The sequence below is a fragment of the Mirounga angustirostris genome, unplaced genomic scaffold (assembly GCF_029215605.1).
Source record: "Mirounga angustirostris isolate CCGP_5_RB_7025 unplaced genomic scaffold, mMirAng1.0.hap1 SCAF_11, whole genome shotgun sequence".
Lineage (NCBI taxonomy): Eukaryota > Metazoa > Chordata > Mammalia > Carnivora > Phocidae > Mirounga > Mirounga angustirostris.
The window spans coordinates 43,009,832-43,030,599 of NW_026991719.1; the positions used below are offsets into that span (position 1 = coordinate 43,009,832).

At 40.4% G+C, this 20,768-nt stretch overlaps 1 protein-coding gene and 1 pseudogene across 7 annotated transcripts in view; one reads left to right on the forward strand and one right to left on the reverse strand.

The window, feature by feature from the left end:
• The window catches only part of CCNB3 (cyclin B3), a 91,749-nt gene extending 71,288 nt beyond the window's left edge, over window positions 1–20,461 (forward strand). For 5 of the 7 annotated variants that reach the window (XM_045877918.3, XM_045877928.3, XM_054507985.2 and 2 more), the window contains 5 exons: window positions 11,153–11,290; window positions 14,913–15,068; window positions 15,878–16,027; window positions 19,720–19,850; window positions 20,073–20,461. In XM_045877918.3, coding sequence (XP_045733874.2) covers window positions 11,153–11,290; window positions 14,913–15,068; window positions 15,878–16,027; window positions 19,720–19,850; window positions 20,073–20,151 — 654 coding nt within the window. In that variant the 3' untranslated portion in view covers window positions 20,152–20,461. The remainder of the gene's footprint in view (window positions 1–11,152; window positions 11,291–14,912; window positions 15,069–15,877; window positions 16,028–19,719; window positions 19,851–20,072) is intronic. The other 2 variants (XM_045877966.3, XM_045877959.3) reach the window with 1 other exon arrangement.
• LOC123843180 (large ribosomal subunit protein eL8-like) lies at window positions 2,686–7,421 on the reverse strand (annotated as a pseudogene).
• Window positions 20,462–20,768: the final 307 nt, after the last annotated feature.

A 20,768-nucleotide genomic window follows, 5' to 3' on the forward strand; every position in this document is an offset into this window, starting at 1 on the left:
ATTCTGTTTTATTGATCTCTGTGTCTGTCACTTTGCCAATATCACACTGTCTTTATTCCTGTAGTTTTATAGTAGGTCTTAAAACTTGGTGATGTGATCCGTCCAGCTCCATTCTTTTTTTTTTCCATAATTGTTTTATTCTAGTTCATTTGCTTTTCTATATAAATTTTAGAATCAGTTTGTTTATATCTACAAAAAAATCCTGCTGAGAGTTTGATTGGAATTGAGTTACATCTTGTGCAGAAAAGAGTTAACAGGCCAAATACTGCTATCCTTAGAAAGTCCTGTTTGCAAAGTTGGCCCATGTCTGGGCATCTGAGAAGTTGACTGGTAAACAGTTCCCTACACTGCTATAAAACCCTCCCTTAATGATAACTGTGCCTAAACTCTTTGTATTAACAATGTGGTTTAGTGATGAACACTGGGGAGGGTATGTGCTGTGGTGAGCGCTGTGAATTGTGTAAGACTGATGAATCACAGACCTGTACTCCTGAAACAAATAATACATTATATATTAGTAAAAAAAAAAAAAAAGCAATGTGGTTTATTCTGAACACCTGCTTTCCTTTTGTGAGTCTGAAATTTTGGCACATGCTAGGCAGAGAGTGTTTACATGACTAGCTCCCAATAAAATCTTAGGCACTGAGTTTCCCTGGTAGACAGCACTTTACATGTATTGTCACATCTAATTCCTGGAGGAACTAAGTGCATCCTGAGCGATTGACTTTATTGGAATAAGACTCTTGGAAGCTTGTTTCTTGTTTTTGGCAAGTTTTGCCCATGTTCTCATTTACTTGATTTTGCTTTCTGTCTTTTGTTATAATAAATCGTAGCCATGAGTATGACTATATGCTGAGTCCTCTGACTAGGAATCATTGTACCTTGGGGTGGTCTTGCGGACCATCAACACACATCTATAGGTCAGTTTGAAAAGAATTAAGATCTTTTCTGTGTTGAATCTTCTATACCCACGAATGTGGTATGTCTTTCGTTTATTTCGGTTTTCTTTGATTTCTGTCTTTTTACCATATAGATCCTGTACGTGTTTTGTTAGATTTATACCAAAATATTTTCTTTTCTTGGAGCTACTGTAAATGATATTTTTCTTAATTTAAATTCAACTAGCCTACATATAGTACAGCATTAGTTTCAGGTGTAGTATTGTAAATGATATTTTTAAAAATGTAGTTTTCCATTTGTATACTACTAGTATGAAATATTGATATTTGTGTATTGACCTTGTATTCTATGACCTTGCTAAAACTTACTTATTAATTCTTAGGAGTTCTTTTGTTTTTATAGATTTCTTGAGATTAGCTACATAGACAATTATGCCATTTGCAAATGGGGACAGTGTTATTTCTTCCTTTCCAATGTGCATGCTTTTACTTTCATTTTTGTGTTTTATTCCACTGCATAGGACTTCTATTATGTTGAATAGCAACAGTGAGAGTGGACAACCTTGCCTTGTTCCTGATCTTAGGAAGAAAGCAGTTAGTCTTTCACCATTAGTATGATCTTAACTGTAGAGTTTTTGTAGACACCCTTGATCAGGTTGAGATATTTACTTTCCATTCCTAGTTTGCTGATGTATGTTTATCATGAATGGATGTTGAATTTTGTAAAATGCTTTTTCCATCTGCATCTGTTTATACAATTTTATTTGTTTTAGACTATTAATATGGTAGATTATGTTGATTGATTTTCAAATATTGAAGCAGCCTCATTCCTGGGATAAATCCCACTTGGTCCTGGTGTATTATTCTTTTTAAATATTGCTGGATTTTATTTGCTGATATTTTGTTGAGGATTTTTGTATCTGTTTATGATGGGCGTTTCTCTGTAGTATTCTTTTTGTATTTTTGTACTGTCTTTGGTTTTGGTATGAGGATGATACTGACTTTATAAAATAATTTGAGAGTATCTCCCTCTTCTCTTTTCTAGAAGAGATGTGTAGAATTAATGTTACTTATTCTTTAAATGTTCTGTAGAATTCACAAGTGAAGTTATTTGTGCCTGAAGTTTTTTTTTCTTTTTCCTGAAGGATTTTAACTAAGAATATAATTTCTTTAATGGTTCTAAGATTACTCAAGTTACCTGTTTTGTTTCAGGTGACTTGATTTGTGGTTTGTGGTTTTCAAGGAATTGGTCCATTTCATCTAAGTCTAATTTATATGCATAGAGTTGTTCCTGTATTCCCTTATTATTCACTCTTTCATTCCTGATATTTGGTAATTTGTGTCTTCTTTTTGTTTATCAATCTTGCTAGAAGCTTATCAATTTTATTGATCTTCTCAAAGAACCAGGTTTTCATTTCATTCATTTTCTTATCAGTTTTATTGGTATCTGCTCCAATTTTTATAGTTTCCTTTTGCTTTGAGTTTAATTTGCTCTTCTTTTTCTAGTTTCTTAAGGTGGAAGCTCAGGTTATTGATTTAAGACCTTTCTTCTTTTTTAATAGAAGCATTTAATGCTATACATTTCTCCCTAAGCACTGCTTTAGCTGCATGCCACAAATTTTGGGAGACATCCTCTGTGATCCTTGGACTATTTAGAAGTTTGTCATTTGATATCCAAGTGTTTGGAGTTTTTGCTGTTATTTTTCTGTTATCAGTTTCTAGTTTAATTCCATTGTGGTCAAAGAAAACACTATGTATTATTTTAATTCTTTAAAAATTTAAAGGGTTAATACCCAGATGTGGTCTGTCTTGTTGAATGTTCCAAGTGCACTCGAGAAAATGTGTATTCTGTTGCTGTTGGATGGAGTGTTCGATAAATGTCCGTTGGATCCAGTTGGTTAATGTTGTTAATTTCTTCATTATCCTTGCTGTTTTTCTGTGTACTAATTCTGTTGTTGAGAAGAGTACTGAAATTTTCAATTATAATTGTGAATTTATATATTTTTTCAGTCTTGTCATTGTTTGCTTTGTGTATTTTGAAAATCTGCTAGGAACACACACATTGGAGATTAGTTATATCCTCTTTATAGTGTTTTGTGAAACCATGTTCATGTAATTGTGACATCTTTCCAGATAAATTGATATATTTCTATATCATTTATGTTGACTACATAGTATTCTGTTCTTCAACTGTCATTATGGATCCAACCCCCTATTAATGGACATTTAGGTTATTTCTAAATTTTGCTCTTAGAAATAACCCTATAGGGAACATGCATATGCTTCCATGGTTCATGACTGTACTATTGTTTTTCTGTATTAAATTACTAGGAATAGAAGTATTAGATCAAAGCAATGCACATTTAGAATTTTTGTACATATAGGCACTATTCTGAAATATCATGCCCATTGTATTTATACTGAAGAAAAGTGATTTTCTCATAATCTTAGCAAAATAGAGTGTTCTATTTTTTGCCATCTGATAAATGAAAAATTTTAATATGTTTTTTTAAGTTGATGTACAGTAGCATTGGCATTTTAAGTAGTTAGGTCCATCAGTTTTTTTCTTTATGGTTTTAAGATTTGTTTCTTGGTTAGAAAAGTCTTACCCAGTCATAATTTAAATATTTCTCTGAATTTTTTCTAGAACATTTATAGTCTCATGTTCACATTTTTAAATCTTTGTCTGGAATTTATTTTGATTTTGGTGTCAGCACCTATACACCTTACCCCAATGATTATCCAGTTATTCTAATACCATTTATTGGTTTTCATTATCCACTGGTTTGAATTGACATATTTTTTTATAATTGAAGTATAGATAGCATACAGTGTTATATTAGTTTCAGATGTGCAACATAGTGATTCAACAATTCTGTACATTACTCCATGCTCACCACAATGTGTAGTTACCATCTGTTGCCATACAGCATTATTACAGTATTATTGACTGTATTCCCTATGCTCTACTTCTCACCTGTGTGACTTACTTGTTTTATAACTGGAAGTTTGTCCCTCTTAATCTTTAATCACATATACTTGGGTTTGTTTATGGTCTTTCCAATTCTATTCCTTAGTACATTTGTCTATTCTAATATCAGTAGTATGCTGTTTTTATTATTATGGTTTGTAACACATTTATTGCCTCTTTACTTATTTTACAAAATATTCATGGTTCTCACACAGTAATTCTTCCAGGTGAGCGGTAGAATAGTTTTGTCAGCTTTTCAAAAATAACCTGTTGGGATTAATTCAGGGAGAATTTACAGATCTTCTTTTGTAATTTTAAGTTTTAAAAGATTCTCTTCATATTGGGCTTGCTGACTTGAAAGGTTTTTCTTGGGTATTGAGGAATTTTTTTAATGTTATGAATATTATCCTTTTTTCTTTAATTCTTAAATTTATTCATATATTGAGAAAGCAATTAATATTTTTCTGTACTTATTTTTTTTATTTTATTATGCTATGTTAGTCACCATACTCTGTACTTACTTTGTATTCATCTACGTTGCTGAACTTAGTCATGGTTTATTTAATTTACTGTTGGATTTGATTGCTTATACTTTATTTAGAATTTTTGCTTCTATATTCACAAATAAGATTCCTTTGTAAGTTTTTGGTGCTGTCTTTATTAAGTTGTGGTACTAGGACTGTTCTAGCCTAACATAACTAGAAAAATTTTCCTATAGTATTAAGTTTAACACAGGAATTATTTTCCTTGGTGAACTGGCCCATGAACTTATTGATGCATGGTGCCATTTATGTGTGTCATTCTTTGGTAACTCTAATAACATTGATGATTATTGGCCTACTAAGGATTTATTATTCTTCTTGAGTCATTTTTGTGGTTTATATCGTATTTAAAATTCATTCATTTTGTTGGTTTTTCACAGCTACTGTCATAGACTATACATGGTATTCTTTTATAATTCTTTGTAATTATTTATTTTTTCATTTAAAATGTGTGTGATGTGTTAGCTTGCTTTCATGTGTTTGCATACATGTGCATGCTGTCTTCAGTGTTCCTTGCAGGAGTTTCATTCAGTTTTCTGGTCAAAGAACCAGTTCATGGATATATTTATATAGCTTTTCTTTTTTAAAAAAATTATTGACATCTGCTTTAATATTTGTTAATTTACTCTTAGTTTATTAAGGTTTATTCTGTTGTCTTCCTTAGCTTCTTAAAATGCGTGCTTAGTCTATTTTAATTATTTCTGACTTCAGAATAAAAGCTTTAAAGGTATACATTTTCTTCTAAGTAACAGTTCTGATTACATTCCATTAATTTTGAAAGATAGTGTTGTAGCTGTCTTGTTTTTTTCTCAGTAAACTGTGATTGCAATTTTTATTTCCTTATTGACCTAGGTTTTGTTTTTTCTTTAAGAATAGTGCTTACCATTTTTTTCAAATGCTTTTCTTTTCTTTAGTTTGTTTGGTTTATCCTTTTATTGCCAATTTCTAGATTTATTGTACTGTGTGTTGAGAATGTGACCTGAATGATAATTTCTGTTTTTCTTAAGTTAATGAGATTTTCTTCATGGCTTCAGATATAATGGGTTTTTATAAATGATTCACTGATGTTTGTAGAAAACAGGTATTCTCTAGAATACAAAAGATCATTATATCAATTAATTTTGATTTAATTATATAATTTATATGCTAATTTATTTTTCTGCTTTACTTAGCAAAGTCTAAGAGCAGTGTGGTAACCATCCACAATCATTGTTTAGTTTATTTCTCCTGGCATTTCTTCACCCCCTCCATCTCACCTTAAATCCTCTGCCCCATACAATTTTTTAAACTATCAATTAATATATATTCATAAGGTGTGTATGTATTCATATATATTTGTGTATATGTATATGAATAAAATCAACCGTTTTCTTCTTATTCCTCAGAGATAACAGCTATAAATAATTTAGTGTGTATCCTTCCAGATCCTTTTATGTGTATGTTATCACTTTTATTAAGTTTTGACTATCTTTTCTTTAAAAATCCGAGAAACATACCGGGGAGGGGGGTGAGGGATGGGTTAGCCCGGTGATGGGTATTAAGGAGGGCACATACCACATGGAGCAGTGGGTGTTATACGAAAACAATGAATCATGGATCACCACATCAAAAACTAATGATGTATTGTATGGTGACTAACATAACAAAATAAAATAAAATTTTAAAAAATCTTAAATTTTATGAGTAATGCATGAATGTACACACATATAGGCATAAAAATGCAGCTTTTTAATGAGTGTGGGTTTTATGATATTTTTGTTATGAATAGGTCATGCTGTACACATTGCTCTGCATCTTGCTCTTTTAAGAATGTCTTAGTAATCTTTCCATATAATTATAGATCTACCTTATTCTTTTAAAGTGTTGCATAATATTCTATTATATGGATATAGCCCATTATTTAATCAGCCTCTCTAGTGAACCTTATCTATTAATTGCCTCTGGAGTATGATGAGATAATTTGCACACTTTTTAGTTTATTTCTGCTTCTATTTTTAGTCAAGATAACTGAGACTTTTAGATCCATATTATTATTGTTTAATACATTACCTTCCCTACAAATAATTATTTTTGACATTTCTAGATGTAGATATGTTTTCCTTAATTTTGTCCAGTATATTGTGAGTTCTTTTAGTCTGAAGATTCAATCTTTCTTTGGCTTAGAGAAAATTTTTTTTGAAAGATAATTTTTATTACTTTTATGTTCAGAAAATTCAACAGCATACCCTTAGCCCAGTTTGGTCCCAGTTCTTTAGCCTTTGCCTTTTCCAACTTGGCAATGCGAACCACCAACTTTAGACCCAGGACTTTGCCTCTCCAGCGACGGTGGATCTCATCATACCCGTCATTGTAATTGGTCCTAATAGCTTCCACCAGCTTAGCCAGAGCTTCTTTGTCTTCTGAGTTAGCCTGTAGGAAGGTGACAGTGGTGCAGGTCTTCCTGTGGACCAGACATCTCAGCCTGGCCTTCCCCTTGATAATGCAGTAGGGAACCCCCATCTTATGACACAGGGTAGGCATGAAGACAACCAGCTCAGTGAGATCCACATCATGTGTAATCACTACCAGCTGAGGCTTCCTGTTTTCCACCAAGGTGGTGACAGTATTAACCCCAGCTGGAAGGATAGGCAACTTCTTAGTGGGGACATCCTCTTTGCTAGCAGCTTTCTTCTCAGTCTGGGCCAACAATCTCTGCTTCTTCTCTTGCTTGGTCTCTGGTCTGTATTAGTGGGCCAGCTTAAGCAGTTGAGTAGCTCTTTGGTGGTCCAAGGCCTGGGTGAACTGGTTAATCATAGGAGGGACTTTTAGATATTTATAGTGAATAGCCCTTTGCCGCTGCAGCCTGATGTAGCAGGGCCATTTGACAAAGTGGGTGAGGTCCCTTTTGGGCTGGATGTCCTGTCCAATGCCAGAATTCTTGGACCTTTTCTAAAACGGGGGATTGACCACCACCTTGGCTTCCTGCCAAGGGGCCACCTTCTTCCCCTTAGCCTTCTTTCCTTTCAGCATCTTGGATGGCTGGAGGAGAGACTGGCTCAGAGAAATTTTTATCATTATCTCTCTTTGGCCTCTTATCTCATTCTGTGTGTGTGTGTGTGTGTGTATCTCCAGAATTTGTTCTTGTGTCTCAGGTTTTCATTCATTATCTTCAACTCTCTCTTACCTCTCAGTTCTGGGAGAATTTCTTAAAGCAGCCTTTGAAATATTGATTTGATTTTTGTCATAACTGAATGTACTATTCACTTCCCCTGTTACATTTTTTAATTAAGTAATTGCTTTTTCATCAGAAACCAGTCTTTCTGGATCTCAGAGTGTTCTCTTTTCATAGATTCAGTGTTCTCTCAGATCTTGTGGGGAGTATACTTTTTTTTTTAAGATTTTATTTATTTATTTGACAGAGAATGAGAGAGAGCAAGCACATGAGAGGGGGGAGGGGCAGAGGGAGAAGCAGACTCCCTGCCGAGCAGGGAGCCCGATGCGGGACTTGATCCAGGGACTCCAGGATCATGACCTGAGCCGAAGGCAGTCGCCTAACCAACTGAGCCACCCAGGTGCCCCGGGAGTATACTTTTTAAGTTTATTTCAGTTCTTTGAAGTGAAAAGCTTTCATAAGTAGACACTTGCTCTGGTTTCTCAGAACATTTCTCCTTGAAAAATTGCTTGTTATTTTTCATGTAAATGGGTTATTTTCTCCATTTATTCATCTTTGCAGAAGATGGTCTTTGAGTTTTGGAATTTGAGATAAATTTTGTCAAATTTGTTTCCTCCTTTGAGACTAAGAGTACTCTTTATAATTTCTATAGTTATTTATTTATTTATTACTTCCCTTTTGTTCCTTCTTACCCATCCCCGGTTAAGGAGCATGATCATTTATGAAGAATTAGAAGGGTGTTGTAGCTGCTTGAATTATCTAGAGCCCTGCCACTCTTCTCTAACTGGCACAAAGTCAGGCTCCTTATGTGGAGCCTGATGCTGAGGGGACAGAAAACTGTATCATGTGAAGAATAGTTACAGGAAGTCAAGTTATTTGGTCTAGAATGGAAATTTATAGGAGACATGGTAAATGTCTTCAGTAGCTGAAGGGCTGTCACAAGAATAATTAGACTTGCTCTGTGTAGTCCCGAGTGGTAGAATTATGCTAGAAGAGTACTGTCTTACATTCAAAGAAGCAAGATTGCTATCACTGACCCTGCTGCTAATTCAAATATTTATTGACTCCGAATTTCAGCCATTCATTCAGATATTACCCACATGTTAGATGTTAACCATTTCTTAACAACATGTTACATGGGTGGCCAAGTGCCTATGAGATGTACTGGAAAGAAGCTATGCAAGCATTGGTTTTGTCATTTACTCATAGAGGTATCATCCTCAGAGAACTGCTACTTTCCATTCTTACTGTCTTTTTTTGGTAATTATTTGACCTCGATTTCTTGATACTTATGGTGGTAGTCATTCATCTGCATGAACTCTCTCCATCTCTTTCTTACGACATTCCTCTGGAAAATGTGGTAGGCAGAATAAAATGTTCACATCCTAATTCCCAGAATCTATGAATAAGTTACTTTACATGGCAAAGGGAAATTAAAATAGAATATGGAATTAAGATTGCAGTCAGCCAAATTTAAGATACAGTGACTATCCTGGATTATCCAAGTGGACCCAGTGTAATCACAAGAGTTCTTAAATGTGGAAGAGGGAGGCAGAGAGTAATGCAGTATGAGAAAGACTCTGCTGGCCATTGCTGGCCTTGAGGATGGAAGGGACCACAAACCAAGGAGTGTGGGCAGCTTGTAGAAGTTAGAAGAAGGGTTTTCTGCTAGAACCTCTAGAAAGAAACGCAGCCCTGTTAACACCTTGATTTTTTTTAGCCCAGTGAGTCCCATTTTGCACTTTTGACTTCGAGATCTGTGATAATGAATTTGTGTTGTTTTAAGCCACTAAGTGTGTGGTAATTTATTACATTGCAGTAGGAAACCGGTAAGGATGGATTGCTGAGAAAATCCAAGGCCATATCCCAGGAACAGTAAGAACAACTTCTTGGTATTTCTGTTATTTAAAAATTTAATGCATCTATTGCTGACTGATGTATTCAACCATTTTCTTTTTTTTTTTTTAAGATTTTATTTATTTATTTGAGAGAGAGAGCATGGGATGGGGGAGGGTCAGAGGGAGAAGCAGACTCCCCGCTGAGCAGGGAGCCCGTTGCGGGACTCGATCCAGGGACTCCAGGATCATGACCTGAGCCGAAGGCAGTCGCTTAACCAACTGAGCCACCCAGGCGCCCTCGACCATTTTCTGATAATCATCCATTTCTCCAGTGCTTCTTATTGGCCTACTTCAAACATCTAGGCTTCTGTGAATAAGAGGAGCCTACATAAAAGGAGGCCCAATGAAGTAAGCAAATTTTACCAGGAAGGTGATTTCTACTCAGTATAAGGAAAAATTTTCCATTAAAACCCTTCAAAGAGAGATCAGGCTGTATTTGGAGTTCTATAGCAGGAACTGAACAATTATTTGGTGGAGACATTAAAGAGAAGATTCCTGCATTGGTTGAAGTGTTGGATTAGTGTAGATTTTATTGTTCTTGAATCTAAGAACTTAAGGGGTAGAGAGGAAGAAGCATCACTGAGGTTTGGGTAGGACGCCTGTGTGTAGTGCAGATTGTGCCTACATAAGTTTCCTAGGCAAGACAAAAGTGGGCGATGGAATCCAGCTCATACCGTTTGTCAAGCTGTACTTTCTGGCTGTGGAGCTGCTCTGCCTTGAGGCAGGGTACCTTTTGCTAATTCATATAAAGGTATTGTTTACTTGATAAGATGTGTGCCTGCAGGGCTGCATTCACCCGAAGACATCACTCTTTTTTTTTTTTCCTAATTTGCACAAAGATGCCATATGGGCCAGAACTAACACTGGGTCTAGAGTTATAGGAGGTGGTTTCTTGGAGTTGGTGAAGGCAAGGCAAAGATAGATAAGAGAAAAAAAAGGGAAAGAGGATTATACTACTAATGCTTTAATCTCATTCTGTCTTTCTAGTCCCTCAGCTCACTTCCAAATGGTGCTATTGGTACTTTCTCCTAATCCATATATTCTAATGGCATATCTAATTGGGAAGAGACACTAATGAATGAATGTACTAATAAATGGGTCTCTGTATTTTAGAGGTAAAGGAACATGATCTCTTTGGGGGAGTTCACTGTATAATGTAGTAGCAAATGGGGAAAGCAAGAATCTAAGTACTGGAGATCAAGGGGAGAGGGTGTGTTCACTCAAGGTGCTCATAGAGAAGGCAGAGCATCTCTCTGACTTTTTTTTTTTTAAGATTTTATTTATTTGAGAGAGAGAGAGCGAGCACACGAGGAGAGAGGGAGAAGCAGACTCCCCGCTGAGCAAGGAGCCCAACATGGGGCTCGATCCCAGGATGCTGGGATCATGACCTGAGCTGAAAGCAGACGCCCAACCGACTGAGCCACCCAGGTGCCTCATCTCTCTCTGATTTATAAGACCGGTCATCTACCTAAATATGGAGGGATGGATAATGCCAGGGTCCTCAAAGGCACAGGAGATCTAGATCTAGGCACCTAGCTGAAGCAGTTCCCACATTCATAGCTGGCTGAGTCTCGGTGGGCCAGGTCTGGTAGTTCCACTGTCTTCAGTGCCACAGACCATGTAGTTAGATCTACTGGATGTGGCCTTGGGGTGGGAAAATATGACACATTCGTGTTTGTGTATTCCTCCAGATGACCTTTGAGATGAGTCACGAGACCCTGTACTTGGCAGTGAAACTGGTGGATCACTACCTTATGGAGGTAGTATGCAAGAGGGACAAGCTACAACTCCTTGGTTCCACTGCATTTCTGATTGCAGCAAAATTTGAGGTGAGCCTGAGTTCAGAGAGCCTGGAGAAAATTAATCAAGTTTCTACCCAAGTCTGATATATATGTATTTGTATGTCTATATGTGCATATATGTATGTATATGTGTGTATGTATCATCTACACGTATATACCCATGCACATATACATGCACTTACATTTGCATGTATGTGCACCTGTGTGTGTGCATGTATAATTACATACATACACACACAAATAATATTTCCTCCCTTTTTTTGGTCGGTCTTTTCTAGCAGGGACACTGGTGTTGGGTGGCAGTGGTGGTATATTTGTTTCCTGGCATCCATAGGGTTCTTTCATTTCTTCTTTGAAGATATGTGTATGTGGGCATATGCCTAGTTAAATACAATGTTCTTTGTGAGTCTTCCTTCTGATCCATAATTCTCCACCCACCCCCGCACTCTTTTCTTCTTCCACCAACTTCCTCTCCACCTAGTGGAGTCTTGAACTGCATAGATAAGAAAGCAATTCCAAACCTGGGTGCTGGAGACATTTAAGAAAACATGGCCTGGTACAGATGGTAGTGAGTCCAGGTGAAATAGTTATTTTTGAAGTAGCATTATAAAAGCAAGTTGCTGGCTTTTCTTTTCTTTTTTGAAGAAATTATCCATTCATCTTAGAGAGAGAGAGAGCATGGAAGGAGGGAGAGCAAGAATCCCGAAGCAGTGTCCCCGCTGAGCGGGGCTCAATCCCCGGACCCTGAGATCATGACCTGAGCTGAAATCAAGAGCTGGATGCTTAACTGACTGAGCCACCCAGGCGCCCTGCTGGCCTTTCTTTCCTAACCGGAAGCCATCTCATTTCTCTGATTCTTTCCTCTTCCTCATAGATGCTAAATGATCTTGTTCAACTGTGATTTTTCCATGATAGGCTACTTGTGTGAAACCTTAGTGTTTAGAAGCAGAGAGGTAGCAACTTTTACTGAATTCAAAGAGCTTTAGAACTGTGGGTTTGTTTCTGTGCTCCCTCACTTGCTCCTTCCGCAGCTTTATCCTTAACTTGCTTCTTGCCTCCCTCCCTCCTGACTCCCTCCCTCCCTCCCTAGATCCTTATCTCCCTTCCTCATTCCAGTCCTCCCTCTTTTGCTTCTTACTTGCCTCACTTTCTTGCAGCTCTTGCTTCACTTCCCTCCTTGCTTCACTTCCACCCTTGTTCCCTAACTCCCTTCCTTTTACCAGCCTTCCCTCAATCCCTCCCTCATCCCTCCCTTCATTCTTCCATCCTTGCCTGGTGTGCTCATACACTACAAACTGGGTTTCCTCCCTGTATCTCTCTTTCCCTCCCTCCCTGGTTCCCTTTCTCCCCTTCTCCCACCCTTATTCTATCCATCCCTCCTTCTGTGTCTCCTTTCCTGCCACCTTCTCCCTCCCATCGCGCTCCCTCACTCTGTCCTATTCCATCCTCTTCCCTCCCAGCTTCCCTCCCTCCCTTACTCCTTTCTTCCCTCTCTTTTCCCTTCCTTTGCTCTCTTCCCTCTGTCCCATCTCTTCTCACTCCCCACCTCATTCCTTTCATGCTGCACTCCCTCCCTCTTCCATCCCCTCTCTCCTCCCTTTTCTGTTCATTCCTTCTCTCCCTTCTTCATGTGCTCCTTCCCTCTCTACCACCCACTCTTGCTCCCTGGCACCCTGGCACTATGACTCCCTCTAATTCTAGCCACTTCCCACCTTCCTTCTCTCATCTCCTTTTTCTCTTGCTGCTTCTCTCTTTTCCCCCTCCCACCCTGGCTCCTTTCCTCACTATTTCCCTCTCAGGTTCACTTCCTTCCCTACTCACTTGCTCCCTGGTTCGCTTGCTCCCCCTCACAGTCTGCTCCCTCCAAGCTCCCCCTCTTGATTACTGCCTTTCCTCTCCAGTGTTCATTTTCTCCCACCCACTATCACTTGCTCATTGCTATCCTCTTTCCCTCTCTCTCTCCCTGGCTCTCTCCCTCCTGCATACCTTTCCTGACTCACTTCCTCCCTCCTCCCTCTGTCCCTTCCTTCCTCTTTGGCCTCCTCCTTCCCTTTCTCCCTTTCTCTTCTCTCACTCTCTCCCTTGCTCCCTCCTTTGCTGCTTCCCTCTCTGGCTCATTTCCTTCCCTGATCAGGCACTCCCTGGTTCATTCTTTGCTCTCCTTCCCTCTGCGCCTCCCTCCTCTCCCTCCTCTCCCTCCTCTTTCCTCCTCCTACCTAGGGCTATCCTTGTGGCTTAGCACAAGGTACTAAGTACTAAGGTACTAAGTCCTCCATGCCTCAGCCTCAAGAGGGTTAAAAAGAAGTTGGGGGTCCCTGGCCAACAGCAGAATGAAGAGCAGAGTACAAAGAGGCACTTCTTAGCAAATCTGGGAACCAGGAGTACCAGAACCCTGTTCTGGTTATCAGGATGAAGGGCCCCCACTATGTTTTTTGGAGAAGGGGTGTCTTTCCCTCACAGGATTGAGAAGTACAGAAAGACTTTTGCAAAGGGAGGTGTGGAGATGGTCTGAGGAGAGAAGAAAGGAAGGAACCACTGGTGAGCAGGGCAAAGGAAGGGAGAGTTTCTTGGCCTAGTACTGCTGCTAGGTTGCTGTGTGAACTTGAGTAATTTGCTTCCTCTTTATGTGCCTCAATTTCCTTGTCTGCAAAATAGAGGGTTAGTCTAGTCTGAGATGTCTAAATAGAAAGACAGAGAAAGGTGTGAGAAGAACGCTGCGGTGGGCAGTTAGATGCAGCTGGATAAAAGATTCGGGGTCTTCCTGCTTCCCAGTCCTCTCCCCAAAACCAAGGTTCACCCTGCAGATGACAGGACATGTTAAGGTGCTTGCCGGTTAGGGGTCCTTCTCACCCTTGGCTGGGTCTGGATCTCCCCTGTCTAGCCCCTGAGCATATCCTCCCACTCTCTGCAGTCCTCAGTCTCTGCTTAGGCTCTCTCTGTGCTGGTCTGCCTGTCTCTCACTGCCTGCTACTCCAGTAGAGCCCCTTCCCAAACATCCTTGTTCATTTCTTAGACTGGGAAACAATGTGCCGGCTTATTTTCCATCTCTAGCTCCACTTTCTGTGGTCTTCTTTTCTCCCTTCCCCCAGAGTAGGCCTTAGATTTCTCATTCCAGGCTTTCACTCATTAAAAGAGAGATCATTGGGCGCCTGGGTGGCTCAGTCGGTTAAGCATCTGCCTTCGGCTCAGGTCATGATCCTAAGGTTTTGGGATCGAGTCCTGCGTCGGGCTCCCTGCTCAGCAGGGAGTCTGCTTCTCCCTCTCCCTCTACTACTCCCCCTGCTTGTGCTCTCTCTTCTCTCAAATAAATAAATTAAATATTTAAAAAAATAGAAGAGAGATCATTGCTACTGGTTCCTGTGCCATATTATGCCACTCCGAATAGTGTAAGAATCTACCCCACAAGGCCCGATTCTCTCTCCAGTGGTGCAGTTTTGGGGCAGATGTCTCCTATGTCTCTGATTTTGTTTTTCACATGGGCCACTCAAATCAACCAGAAGGTTGCTCTCAGAGTGACCTTGAAGGTTTATGCTGGGAAACGTTATTGCCTCCTATCTTTCACTTCTCTCCCCCACTGCCTTTTATCTCAAAGCAGAGAGGAGTGGGCTTTCTTTGCCTGTTTGTGACTATCTCTCCTCTCCACCCATAGGAGTCCTGCCCACCTTGTGTAGATGACTTCCTATATATCTGTGATGATATTTATCAGCGAGATGAGATGCTCACCATGGAAATCAGCATCCTGCAAACTCTCAAATTTGATATCAACATTCCCATCGCCTATCATTTCCTGCGCAGATATGCTAGGGTAAGAGGGAGGAGGCACATCCTCATTCTCCCACTACTGGGTTAGTCCCCTCCATACCCAGAGTAGCTGCTTGAATGGTAGGAAAAGGGAAAGGGGCAACAGGGGACAGGGGAATTTCTTCTTCAGCCCACCCTCCTAGACTGACCACCTTTATGAAGTGTGGGGGGGAACAGAATTGAAGATTTTCATGGTGTACCTTTATGCTTTGAGGGGAAGGCAGTGTAAGGGAGGGGAAGAAGAGTCTTCGATCAGGAAGGGGCATGTGGGAAGTTGGGGGGAAATGCTGGTAAAGTCCTCTTCCATCATCTGACTGTTGGTTACAGGGGAGGTCACTTTATAATTATTTATTGTATTCTACAAGTACATTTGTGTACTTTCCTCTATGTGTGTGTTATAGGTTATAATTTTTAAAAAAGATTCAAACAAGAAAAGGGAAATTCTTTTGGAGCATGGAATATTTCTAGGGTGGAGCCAGGGGCAAAGTTATAGTTAGAGAGTTTCAGCTCTTCAAAGGATAACTTGCAAAGAAAGGGGATGTGGGGGAGGGTACCACAAGGGTACTTGATAATTTGATTAAAAACTCTAGAGGTAGCAAATCCCGCTGGCCGATTTCAGAATCCCTGCCTGAAAGAGTCTGTGCTTTTGGGGGTAGGGTCCTTAGTGTGAGTCATGGTAGCAAGAGAGGTAAATTGTTCAGAGAGCCATTTAGGCCTGAAGTGGGGTAACTGGAGAGAGTGGGTACAGTGGGTCTTCTGCTAGGTGCTGCTTTTCTGAATTGATTGCTGAGCCAGTCTTCTTGCTACCCTCAGTGTCTCCGTGCCAACATGAAGACACTGACTTTGTCCCGCTTCATCTGTGAGATGACTCTGCAGGAATACGACTATGTCCAGGAGAGGGCTTCCAAACTAGCTGCTGGCTCCTTCCTCCTGGCCCTCTATATGAAGAAGCTCGGACACTGGGTAAACACTTGCCGGGGGCACGGGGTAGAGATTTAGAAGCACAGAATCAGCAACCTAAGTGTCCACTGATGGATGAATAAATAAAGAAGATGTGGTGTATACACATACACACACGAATATTACTTAGCCATAAAAAAGAATAAAATCTTACATTTGTGACAACATGGATGGACCTATACGATCTTATACTAAGTGAAATAAGTCAGAGAAAGACAAATACTGTATTATTTCACTTATCTGTGGGATCTAAAAAAAACAAAACAGGGGGCACCTGGGTGGCTCAGTTGGTTAAGTGTCTGCCTTTGGCTCAGGTCATGATCCCAGGGTCCTGGGATCAAGCCCCGCATTGGGCTCCCTGCTCAGTGGGGAGCCTGCTTCTCCATCTGCCGCTTCCCCAGCTTGTGCTCTCTTTCTCTCTCTCTCTCTCTCTCACTCTCTCAGAATAATAAATGAAATCTTAAAAAAATAAAAAAAAACAAAATAGAAACAGATTCATAAATATGGAGAACAAACTAGTGAGGGGAGGGGGTGGAGGGAAGGGCAAAATAGGTGAAGGGGATTAAAAGGCACAAATTTCCAGTTACAAAATAAATAAGTCACAGGGACGTAAAGTACAGCATAGGGAGTATAGTCAATAGCATTCTAATGACGTTGTATGGTGACGGATGGTGACTACACTTACCATGGTGAGCATTTCGTAATGTATGTGAATGTTGAGTCACTAGTTTCAGGTCATACACCTGAAACTAATGTAGTATTGTATGTCACCTATACTTCAATTAAAAGCAAGAAAACACAGGGTAAATTTGGGAGGAAGGTGTAAAGTAGGGTCATGGGAAACTCAGTGATAAAACTGCCATGTACCCATAGTTACAAATTCTTTGACATCTCAACGTGTTAGGAGCCTGGCTGCTTAAAAGGTTTTTACAGCAATGGTTTTGAATTGTTTTATTTTATTTTTCTTAGTCACAGTGCTCTTTATTCCAAAGAAGGCTTACTTGAAAACCCAATATTGTAAAACAGACTAATATGAAATAATTCTGGTTGCAGCAGGTGGTAGGATGGGCCCCCTTCTTACCTGACCCCATTCTGCCCCTGCCCCTTGCAGTCCCCCCAGCGAGGTTGCCCCCCACTCCCCTAAGAGAGCTCATTGGAACGTAATTTGAGAAGCACAGACCCAGAGTTGTGCAAGCAACTGTCTGTGTGTATAATGGGGGATTCAGAGGTATAGTATAGTGGTCTTCTCTGAAGAGGAAGTCCCCTAAAGCCTCCTTCCCCAGTATAAATAAAACTCATTCCTAAGCTCCTCCAACCTAGAAGTCCTGCAGCCACTACTGTTGGGAAAACCTCTACCAGTACCAAGAAAGACTGCTCTAAACAGTTGTGTGAACTTGGACAAGTCATACTGAAATTTCTTGGGACAGAGAAAGCATTCAGTAAATGGCAGTGATGATGATGAAAAGGAAAAAAATGGCTAGCATTTATTTAGTGCTTAGACAGTGATCTAAGCACTTTGTGTATTAACTCATTTAATTTTCACAAGATCAGTACTAACGTCCCTACTTTACAGATAAGAAATAACTTCCCATGTTTTGCTAATGAGAGGCAGAGCTGGTCTTTGGGGATTAGGAGTAGTGTTCAAATTGTTATACATACTGTATCGTCAGAACTGATGCGGCCGTAGCTTTGGAACTGTGGCCCTGGAGAGGCTCCATGTTGTGCCAGGCTTTGATCTTCAGATCGTGGGGAAATGTTGTAGGTTCTGAGGGGGACAACTGAGGGACTCAGGGCAGCAAACTGCCTGCCGACCAGTATAGAAATAGTTCTGTGTTTTAACAGTTGGCATGGTTACACCAATGAGTATCAGCGAAGTGTCAGCCCTGATCTGAACTCAGGTAGTATGGCCCCACAGTCCTCTATGCTATGTATACCACCTCTATAGATAAGAAAGGCTTCACAGAGGAGGTGACTTTTGAGTTGGGTCTTGAAAGATGAGTAGGAACCTGTGAGAGAAGACATTCTAGGTAGAGGGAATGATAACTGACCAGATGTGAAGGCAATGAGAAGAGTGTGAGGTATTTGGGGCAGAATAAGGCACTTCCTATAGATAGAGCAGAGGATATATTAATAGGGGGTGGTGAGAGATGAGACCGTAATGGTAGGGTGTAGTCAGATTGTGAGAGAGCTTGGATGCCAAATGGAGAGACCCACTTTATATGAAGGCATTGGGAGGTTTTGAGGCAGGGGAGTGACCTACTCCTCTTTGTGTGTTCTGGAAACAGCACTGGTATAGCAGTAGAGAAGGTGAATTAAATGAGAGATTTCATAATAGTCAAGATGAAGCATTGGGGCCCGAACCTGTGCAGTGACAGTGGAGCCATTAATCTTATTTGACACACCCAATATAATGTGTTACTCCCCTGCTCAGCATGCCAGTGATTGCCCTTTACCTGTGGCAGTGGTTTCTAAACAATATTCAGTAGAGCCCTGTGATTCCTGTAGAAGTGTCTCCTGGGCCCTGTAAAAGGTAAAGGGATGCAAATTGGTGGGCTTGTTAGCTCTCCCTCCCAATCCCAGGTAGATATTTAGGCTTCCAGGTAAGATATTTGAAAAAAAGAAAAAAAAGGAGTTCAGAGAAAGTAATTTAAGACACTTTTAGAAAACCACTGCCTTATAGGATAAACCTTCTCTTCTTTACCTGTGGAGCGCCCACTTGACTTTCAACACCCACTGCAGTCGTGCCCTCCTTTACAAAGCTTTCTGTGACTCTCTTGGCCAAAGTTCATGGGTCCTGCTGCTCTGTTTCTCCAGGGTCCCATTCTCACTTCCATCATAGACCTTCCCACACATTCTGTAATTCTCTGTGTGCACGGCTGTCTCCCCCACTACACATTCTTTAGGGGCAGGGGCCTTAGTCATCTTTGTATTCACAGCAGCCTACACAAGGGTTGGTAATATTAATCCTAGCTAGCCTTGTTTGGGCACTCACTTTGTGCTAGGCTCTGTTCCACTGTGCATTGTGTGTATTAACTCATCGCTCCTATGATGCAATTACTGTAATTATCCCCATTTGGCATAGTGGGAATCTGGGGCACCAAGGAATTAATAACTGTGGCTCAAGTCCATGCTGTTGGTGGAGCTAGAATTTGAACCCAAGCCGTTTGCCTCTGGAACCTTTGCCCTTAAATGCTGTGCTGTATCACTTCTGCCACATAATAGGCATCCTTAAAATTGAATGAGAACATAAACGCGTGGAATGAGAGCTGTTAGAGCCAGAGAAGAGGAACTGCCTTAAATTCCTGTTGTCTGTTGACGTGGGATCTTAAGTTTGTTTTGAGGTTTGCCTGCCCATTGGCTCTTGACCTGAGTGTGAGTAAATTACAGAATCAGTCATGTTCCTTAGATTCTTTAGTGGATTTCAGCTTACATGAATACCTACAACCGGGGCTAATATCCAACTGGTACCTGTGGATGGATGGTACATATGTTCATCTGGATAGCCATACCATTAGTTTGCAGCTGGAACGTAGTCTTCTAGGATGTACTCTATACTTACTGGTCAATGTCTGTGCTGTATGAGTGTTTGAAATGTCTGACTATCTCTATATACAAAGTCTGGACTTGGGATGGTAGAGATAGAGGAAGGGTCTGCTTCCTGTGGTAAAAGTCACTGTTCATGTTGCGTCTTCCAGGCTCCTGCCCTGGAGTATTACAGTGGCTACAAGACCTCTGATCTTCACCCCTTGGTCAAGCAGCTAAACACCCTGCTAACATTGCGTCCTTGCAACAAGCTCAAGACTGTGCATTCCAAGTATTCTCACCGGTAAGTACTGAGCTCCAGTTGAGGCTGGGTTTGTGCTCAGCCATGGGGAGGCACAGACTAGCCGCACTCAAGGAAAAAGGAACATTCAGGACTGTTCGCCTTACTTTCTGCTCTAGGGTTAAACCAATATAGGGAACCAAGGGTCCTATGTCCCATTTATTCCAAGGAGCCTGTTTGCTTTGGCTTATTTTTACGCTGAGCAGACCCCTCTTCCTTTTGCAGGGTCTTCTTCGAAGTCACCCAAATCCCCCCCTTGGACATGTTGAAGCTAGAGGAGATTTTCAACTACTGCAAAGTCTGAGGCTGAGGAGCCGGCACACTGGCAGCAGCCACCAGGGCCAGGCAGGCATTAAAATAAGCTGTTACTTATTCTGTCTCTGAATGTGTCTTTTGGTCGCTTGTGTTTCGTTTTTACTCTTTTGTTTGTCTTTTCCCAAATTGACAGTGTTGTAAATTTTTAACTTTTTATGAAAGAAAAGAAATTATTACAGTACTTGATTAGAAATTTAATAAAAAATTGTTTGTCGTTAAAAGGGCTCACGTCCCCTCTTATTGTTCAGGAGCCCCACGCGTAGCCCAGGGATGTTTCTCCCTGTGCCTCAAGGATCTAAGTTATCCAGTTTCCTTCTCTAGTTGGAGACTTTCTCTTCATGGGAAGAAGAATTGAACTAGGGTGTAAATTGAAGGCTGAGTCTGTACGAGGAGGATCCTTGGGGTGTTGGTGCCCAGTTCAAAGAGAGAGAGCGAGCCCTACTGGACAGACAGGCCTCAGTGTTCAGATCTGGGGCAGCTGGGAGTGTGGGCCAATACCCTTTGGTCCCCATCTCAGGTTGCTTGCTTTCCTTGTTTCTTCCTGGATGACAAAAAGATGGGGAATTAGGATTTTAACCCTAGTATAGCCCTACTTTCATAGTTAAG